General features: G+C 37.2%; 1 protein-coding gene across 4 annotated transcripts in view; it reads left to right on the forward strand.

Moving 5' to 3' along the window:
* TLK2 (tousled like kinase 2) overlaps window positions 1-8,998 on the forward strand; it is a 108,572-nt gene that overhangs the window by 55,833 nt on the left and 43,741 nt on the right. For all 4 annotated transcript variants that reach the window (XM_028498446.2, XM_024130106.3, XM_024130110.3 and 1 more), the window contains 2 exons: window positions 6,779-6,874; window positions 8,269-8,361. In XM_028498446.2, the coding sequence (XP_028354247.1) occupies window positions 6,779-6,874; window positions 8,269-8,361 (189 nt within the window). The remainder of the gene's footprint in view (window positions 1-6,778; window positions 6,875-8,268; window positions 8,362-8,998) is intronic.

Below are 8,998 nucleotides of genomic sequence, written 5' to 3' on the forward strand. Positions count from 1 at the left end.
AAGGAACCTCCATACTGTTCTCCATAGTGGCTGTATAAATTTACATTCCCACCAACATAGCAAGAGGTGTCCCTTTTCTCCACACCCTCTCCACATTTATTGTTTGTAGATTTTTTGATGATGGCCATTCTGACTGGTGTGAGGTGATACCTCATTGTAGTTTTGATTTGCATTTCTCTAATGATTAGTGATGTTGAGCATCCTTTCATGTGTTTGTTGGCAATCTATGTATCTTCTTTGGAGGAATGTCTATTTAGGTCTTCTGGGAAGGCAGATTCTTAACCCCTGGACTACCAGGGAAGTCCCTCTTGTATAATCAACTTTAAACAAGGTCTGTTTACTCCCCATTATAAGAGATGAGTTTAACATACTATCACCCAGCTTCCTTTTTCATCTTTCACTTTTTTAGTTATTGTTACACTGTGTGTGGTATTTTGTTTGTTATTTTAACTATAATTGAGTTGTTTCTGCTTTATAAATTATTCTAAAACTTGAAAACACTTAAGGAGAACCTACAATATTATGGTTGTTTCATTATTGAGCACTGTAAAACCAAATGATTTTATTGGATTCACTGAGAAGAAGACAGTCCTAGTCATTGAATTAATTTTGGTTGAATGAGACAGTTCTAGTTGTCAAGGTCTAACTGATCTTTTTTTTTTTTTTTTTTTTAAATACATGGTCTGTTATTTCCTTGAAAGCTACATCTTTTAACATTATACAAGATGTTCTTAAAACCCTTAATTTAAAAAAATGTAGTTTGTAGATTGTTTTGGCTGTGGGATCCCTTGCATTTCCATATGAATTTTAGGATCAGCTTTTCAATTTCTGTAAACAGACCAGATGGAATTGATAGCAATTGTGCTGACTCTGTAGGTTAATTTGGGGAGTGTTGCCTTCACAAAAATATTGTCTTCCAATCCATGAATATGAGATATCTTTCTGTTTATTTAGGTATCTTTCATTTCTTTTTAATAAGGTTTGGAGTTTTTGGTGTGTAGATTTTGCCCTTGTTTTGTTCAGATTATTTCTTAGAGTTTATTCTTTTTCATGCTATTGCAAATGTTTTTCAGAGGCAGCCTCTTTCAGGATTGAAAAAGTTCCCTTCTGTTCTGAGTTTGTTGAGTTTATCATGAAAGGGTGTTGGATGCTTTTTCTACATCTATTGAGATGGTCAGATGATATCTTTTTGTTCTTGAGATCCATCCAGTATTTGTCTTTTCCTCCATTAATGTTGCTTGCCATATCATAGGCTTTTTCAGTCTTAAAACTTACCTTTTAACCTCAGAGAAACTTTGTTTTACTGTTCTTTGATTATATCTTTCCCTCTGTTCTTTTCCTCCTAAAAGCCTGTTAGATAGTTTTGGAGGCTCTTGCTGTTCATGTTTCTTAACTTTTCTTTCCTGCTCTGTTTAACTTTCTGTTTTATCTTCTGGGAGATTTTCTTGACATTGTTTTCCAGATATTCTGTGTTCAACTGTGTCCGTTTTGTTACTTAGCTCATCTATTCAGTTTTTTAAATTTTGGTAATCTTATTTTATCAAGTTTATTTTTCATGTTCTTTGCTGCTTTTTCATTTTTATAGATATAGTATGCTTTTGACCCTCTCTGAACTTACTTTATTTTTAAAGTTGTTTTTATTGAATTCTCTGTTTTCTTTTGGATCAGGTTTTGTTTTTTCATGTTGGATCTTCCCTTTTGTGCTGTTTGTTTTCTTGAAAATGTATATTTAGCTTTAGTTGAATGCAGTACTATTAGGGTGATTAACATAGGTTGTTGGCATGGATTTTTCCCTGCAGTGGCGTAGTACTGCTTCGCAAATAGCCCACCATTCCGGGGGTTGGGGGACGGTGACTGTTGATCCCTGTGTAAGCATCTCGCAAACTCTATGCCGAAAGACCAGCTCCTTTGCAAACATGGAAATAAGGAGGGCATTGTTTTGATAGGTAACTATTTCACTCTTAGTGGTGTATTCCATTTCTTCCTCCATTGTGTCAGTTGTGGAGGGCAGGGGTACTGTACTTATAGCAGGAGCCCTCCCCTGGACTCACTTATTTTCCATTTTAAAATATTTACATGTTTGTTTTTTTATTTAAGAGACCAGTTCTTGTGCTTTACCCTTGGGTCAGAAGCAGTAGTATCCAGGGCCCTCATTATGCAAGGAAGAGATCAAGAGAGGACCCTATTGGAGAGTATAGGTTTTATTTATGTATTTATTTATTTACAAATAAATAGGTTATTTGTTTGTTTTTTTATTTATTTATGGCTGCATTGGGTCTTCGTTGCAGTGCGCAGGCTTCTCATTGCGGTGGCTTCTCTTGTTGCAGAGCATGGGCTCGAGGTGCGCGGGCTTCAGGAGCTGTGGTTTGTGGGCTCTAGAGCGCAGGCTTCAGTAGTTGTGGCGCACGGGCTTGGTTGCTGCGCGGCATGTGGGATCTTCCTGGACCAGGACTCAACCCCGTGTCTCCTTCATTGGCAGGCAGATTCTTAACCACTGCGCTACCAGGGAAGCCCCGTATAGGTTTTAAATGTCTAATAATTGTCCCATGGGTCACTCCTGGTTTTTTTTAAAGGTAAATCTCATTGTGAGGCTTAGGAGGAGCTCTCTTGAAAAGACCCAGCCTGTTTTGCTGCTGATGTTTTCATCTGTGAATTTCTTTATTTCACTTTCTCTATCAGTCTGATCCCAACTGCTTTTGAATGTTTCTTAAAAATTAAAGTTTTAAAAAATTTCTGATTCTCAATTCTCCCTTGTTTCTTAGTGCTATTATGATTTTATTTTTAAAAAATCTCTGAATATCAGTAGGACTTTGGGAGATCCAGCCTGTAATCATGAATTAGAAGCTAATATTACTTTTATAATAGGAACAAAGAATACAGAAGTCTGGGGAGAATGTTCTGCAAAGTAGGGGTTGGACTAAGTTTACAATTACAGTGGCCCGCTTAGCAAGGCCATCGACTTCTGTTCTCATTTCTCGGGGACATGATTCTATAATCGTGGACTTGTTGGGAGACTGTAAGCTCTCTTTGTTTTCCAGTGTTGCACTTCTAGTGTTTAACACAGGACCAGGCACAGAGGTTCATAATTAATATCTAATGAATGATCAGAATTAGAGCATTTTTTTCTACCATGGATTCACTTGTCACAGTAGGTCCTTATATTTTTGTAGTTTTTTTTTTTTTTTTTTTTTTTTTTTTTTTTTGCGGTATGCGGGCCTCTCACTGTCGTGGCCTCTCCTGTCGTGCAGCCGCTCCGCGGCATGTGGGATCCTCCCGGACCGGGGCACAAACCCATGTCCCCCGCATCGGCAGGCGGACCCTCAACCACTGCGCCACCAGGGAAGCCCTTTTGTAGTTCTTTTACCTTTTGAAAGTATTATTTTCATTTTCATGAGGATTTGCTACCTCCTTATTACCTCTGTCCCACTTCCTCAGTTAACTTTCTACATTTTTACGTCTTATCATGGGGCTATTTATGTGTACGTTTTTACAGAGAGCTTTAATTTGGAAACGTCCCCTTGAATCACATTCTAGCAATCTTGGTTTGCTGAAAGAAAACTTAGAAATGAGCATATGTTAAAAAAGCATTTTAACAAAGCCCATATACCAAAATGTAGAAGTTCGTAGAAGGGCCTTTTTTAGCTGGTCATGTGATTCTTACTGGCTTTTATTATAAAAGCTGCTCAAACAGTCATGTTTGTTTAGGGACAGATTTTAAAAGGAGAGGGTTGTAAGAGCAACCCAATGATAACTGAAGGAGATAATGCTTGTATCATATTGCAGTATAATATGTAAGTTTATTTTTTTATAAATTTATTTTATAAATTTAATTTTTTTGGTTGCGTTGGGTCCTCGTTGCTGCGCACGGTCTTTCTCTAATTGCGGCGAGCGGGAGCTACTCTTCGTTGCAGTGCGTGGGATTCTTATTGAGGTTGCTTCTCTTGTTGTGGAGCATGGGCTCTAGGTGCGCAGGCTCAGTAGTTGTGGCTCGCAGGCTCTAGAGCTCAGGCTCAGTAGTTGTGGCGCACAGGCTTAGTTGCTCCAGGGCATGTGGGATCTTCCTGAACCAGGGCTTGAACCCGTGTCCCCTGCACTGACAGGTGGATTCTTAACCACTGCGCCACCAGGGAAACCCAATATGTGAGTTTTATAATGATGACCCATAATCAGTAAGACAAGGTTAGATTTGCCACACTGTAGAAAGAGTGGGGAACATTTTCAGTTATTTAGACTGTCCTAGACCTCGCTCTAATCGCTGCTCTAACTTACAGGCTGTGCGCATTGTTTAACCTCTTTGAGACTGACTTCTCAATTTTTACTTCTTTGATCCTCACATCATTCTTCTCTCTTCCCCTAAGGTTCTTGTATGGAATGTGAGAACCTGGAATGACCCCATCATCTCCTTTCTTTGATTGCTTATTTCCTTCAAATCTTAACTCTGATATTACTTTCTCAAGGAATTCATCCCCAACTCATTAAGTTAGGTTATGTACCCTGCTATGTACTCTTATAGCATGTATCCTAATTGCAATTTTGCGTTTATTATATGATTGTTTAACAATTTCTTTCAACAGGTATTTATCGAGTACTTAATACATCTTCTCTTGGATTGTAAGCGTTATAAGGCAGAGTAATGACTGGGTCTGTGGGTTTTGTTTCTGTTTTTCTTGGCCACTGTGTCCCTAGCACCTAACACAATGCTTAGACGTAGGGTGTTCTCAGTGAGTACTTGTTGAATGAATAAATAAAAATGGAGATGATAATACTGCCTACCTCACAAGGCTGTTGTGAGCCCTCAGTGTAATTATGTGTATGAAGTGCTTAGCTTGCTTGTTGCCTGCTCACAACAGTACCTGTAACTGTTGATGTGAGGCAGTAAGTGTACCGTGGTCATAGAGATCGGTTATTTTGGATGCAGATAGCCGTCTATTCTTGTTCCCCCACTAACTAGCTTTGTGACCACACGTAGGTGCTTAATATCTCGGATTTGCATTTTCTTTATGTATAAGTGGAAATAATAACTACCTTATAGGGTTTTCTGTGATCCTACCTTATAGGACTGTGTGTGATCATGGTGATAATTGCTCAATAGGTGGTGGTTATACATTGTTATACATTGTTTTAATGTTCATGAATAAGAAAATAATTAAAGGAATATATAGGAAGTATCAGAAGACATTTACATATGTGGAAACACTCTATTCTCTGATGAGATGATAATACTGTATTGCCATTAGCCCACAATCCCCAGAATATCCAATATTTTCTAATTATGTCTGTGATGGGTTGTACTGTGTTGGGTGCAATTTTGTTTTTGAAAGGACTTTCTGAAGTATTGCCATTAGCCCACAATCCCCAGAATATCCAATATTTTCTAATTATGTCTGTGATGGGTTGTACTGTGTTGGGTGCAATTTTGTTTTTGAAAGGACTTTCTGAAGTACAGGTCTTCCTTGACTTACGATGGGAATTAGGTCCTGATAAATACATCATAAGTTGACAATATCATTCGTAAGTCAAAATGTGTTTAATACACCAAACCTAGCGGACGTACCGTAGCTTAGCCTTGCTTACCTTAAATGTGCTCAGAACACTTACATTAGCCTACAGTTGGGCAAAGTCACCCAACACAAAACCTGTTTTATAATACAGTGTTGAATCTCATGTAATTTATTGAATACTGTAGTGAAAGCAAAACCCAATATGATTGCCTGGCACAGAATGGTTGTAAGTGTATTGGGTTGTTTACCCTCATGATTGTGTGGCTGACTGGGAGCTGTGGCTCGCTGCTGCTGCCTAGCATCATGAAAGAGTATTGTGCCATATGTTGCCAACCCAGAAAAAGATCAAAATTCAAAATTTGAAGTACCATTTCTACTGAATGTGTATTGCTTTCACACCATCTTAAAGTTGAAAAATCGTTAAGTGGAACCATTGTTAAGTGGGGGACCATCTGTATAATGATTGCATATTCTTGAACAGTTGAATTATATTAAGTCCTAAACCTTATAAATTTGAAAATGCCTTAGAATGCCCCATCATTTATGTGTAAAAGTCACAGTAAGCAAGTGACAGTATTGGAAATCAACCAGGATTTTTTGGACCACTGCATATTCATGGATAATGTTTGAGGATTTAGGACGCTATTCTGAATAGTAGTTCACAGTCCTTTCTGCCTGGAGTCAGAAGCATCCCCTGTGCTTTGGATGCTTCACCAGCCTTCCCTGCAAAAGCATATTAAAATACAGTTGACCCTTGGACAACATGGGTTTGGACTGATTGCTCAGCTCCACTTATATGTGGATTGTTTTTCAACAAATCCATTCTACAGTACTATACCATCTGAAATTGGCTGAATCTGCAGATGCAGAACCATGGATACCGAGGGCCACCTGTAAAGTTAGATACGTGGATTTTCACTGCACTGCGGGCAGCGGGGTGGGTGGGGTGGTCGGCACCCTTAACCCATGCATTATTCAGGTATCAACTGTACAAGTGAAAAGGGCATTTACATATTTGATAATTTACATATATTAAAAATTCATTTATAAGCATTTGATGCTTGTAACTATTTACAGTAATGTAGTCTAAGCTACCATGTCTAGCCCTTACTTTTCATTTGAATTGTTTATACTTTCATCTTAGCTACACGGCCCTGACTTTTGACTTTAATCAGCAAGTGTTTGTTTTATATAGAGTTAATCATTTGCATTCATACAAATGTTTGTGGAGAACGATGCAAAACTTTCTTGTGATTGGTGATGGACCTTTATTACAGGCTCAGCAAAACAGTCCCTCATCTACGGGATCTGGCAACACAGAGCATTCCTGCAGCTCCCAAAAACAGATCTCCATCCAGCACAGACAGACCCAGGTAGGTCAGTGATTGTTAAACAGAGGAGGAAAAGAAGGGCCGGGGAATAAATACTAATAACTACGTATAAAATCTATGTCCTCCCTTTGTTGTCCCTTTATTTCTCTGACTTCACCTCATTATTTGTGTGTGTCATATTTAGAACTTGCATTATGAATATTTAGAGTCTTTGGAAGGTGCTTTTAATTTAACTTTTTGAGGTGTTTACCTTTCTGGCGTATTGCAGCAGAAATGATTATACTGCAGCATGATGTTAAGGAAAAGACCTCTAGGCCTAGATTCAAACTCTAGCTCTGCAACTTATACTTTATCTTTTTGGGCCTTAGTTTTCTTCAGTTCAAATCATGTATAAAACTGTGGTTGATTATCATTATCTTAGTGTATACAAAACGCTTGTTGGGACAGTGCTTATGGTAGGCTTCAGTGAATCTTAATTCCCTACTTTGTGAAAGTACTTAATTTATTCCTTGTACATACTCATTTAGCAAGACCTAGCTAAACTTTTTTTAGAAATTTTTATTGAAGTATAGTTGATTTTATAATATTGTGTTAATTTCAGGTGTACAGCAAAGTAATTCGGTTAAACCTATATATGTATATGTCTATATTCTTTTTTCCAATTCTTTTCCATTATAGTTTATTACAAGTTATTGAATATAGTTCCCTATGCTATACAGTAAATTCTTGTTTTAAACTTCTTTAACATGTGGCACACCAACGTAATTTCTCCTTAAACAGTCTTCAGAAACTCCTTAATTTAGGGAATGTTGTGAACGTTCAAAGATAATATCTGAAAAGGATAGTGGATATATCCTCCATTTTGTGGTATTGAGCTAGCCAAATATTATACCTGGTTTTCTTGAAGCCTCTTGGCACTGTGTTGCCTTCAAGACAGGATGCTTGGCAATCTAGGAGAATTTCTTAAGATGAAAGAGCTAAACAACCCTCAGGAGCAGATTTTCAATTTTATTTGAATTAAGCTTTTGAATAGTTGAACAGACTTAGATAGTTGAGCGTTCATCTCTCCCTTCTGGTTACTCTTTGTTTCCACTAGGTGGCATGTTTGTCATTTAGAGATTTGGGTCCTGTCTCCTCTGATGGCCTTTTCTATTCAAAGTTAGTTTCATTTCTAGAGTAGTATGTTTCTGTACTGTTCAGTGCAGAGAATTTGAAAATTCATATATTTGATTCCAGAGCTAATATATTTTTGAAGTGCAGGTGTAGCAGAACATAATGCTTAAAGAATGGGATGACGAAAGCAGATTTAAATTCTTGAGCCATGCGATTCCAGGCTAGTTGTGTTGTCAAGTGCTTTTTTTTCAGAAAAGTAATGAGAAAAATGTGATGACATGTAGTATTTTGAGACTAATCCTAAATTTGTTTTCTCTTTGTAGTCTGACCTCACAATAGAAAAAATATCTGCACTAGAAAACAGTAAGAATTCTGACTTAGAGAAGAAGGAAGGAAGAATAGATGATTTGTTAAGAGTAAGTATTAAAATGTCGTAAGAGGTTTTATAACAAGCACTATTTGATTTTATATATATTTGAATTATGTACATATCATAGAGATAATTACCATAGCCAAATAATAAAGTTAAAAAGTAAACATTTGGATATTTTCCTTTAATCTAAGGGAATCTGAGTAGGGAACGAGGATCAAACCTATATTCTAAACTCTGTCTTTAAATTGGACATCTCAATTATAGAATTTTAATATTTAAATGTATACTAGAGGAATATATGTGTGGAGTATTGTATTTCATTTGGAACTGTGAGAATAGGTATAAAATGTTTTCCCATTTCAGGAAAATTGTTTTTTTTTAATATCCTTGAATTTTAAAAATTATTTCACAAGTACTTTTCAGCCCTGGTTTTGTATCTTTTATAACCTATTCATGTAAAGTTTTTTGTGCTTACAAGAGAAACTTTAAAAATAACTAATATGGAATTAAAAATATACCTCTAGAAAATATACAGTGTTTTTTTGTTTTGGTTTTTTTTTTTTTTTTTTTTGCGGTACGCGGGCGTCTCTCTGTTGTGGCCTCTCCCGTTGCGGAGCACAGGCTCCGGACGCGCAGGCTCAGCGGCCATGGCTCACGGGCCCAGCCGCTCCGCAGCATGC

Source organism: Physeter macrocephalus, chromosome 14 (genome assembly GCF_002837175.3).
Source record: "Physeter macrocephalus isolate SW-GA chromosome 14, ASM283717v5, whole genome shotgun sequence".
In the NCBI taxonomy this organism is placed as follows: Eukaryota; Metazoa; Chordata; class Mammalia; order Artiodactyla; family Physeteridae; genus Physeter; species Physeter macrocephalus.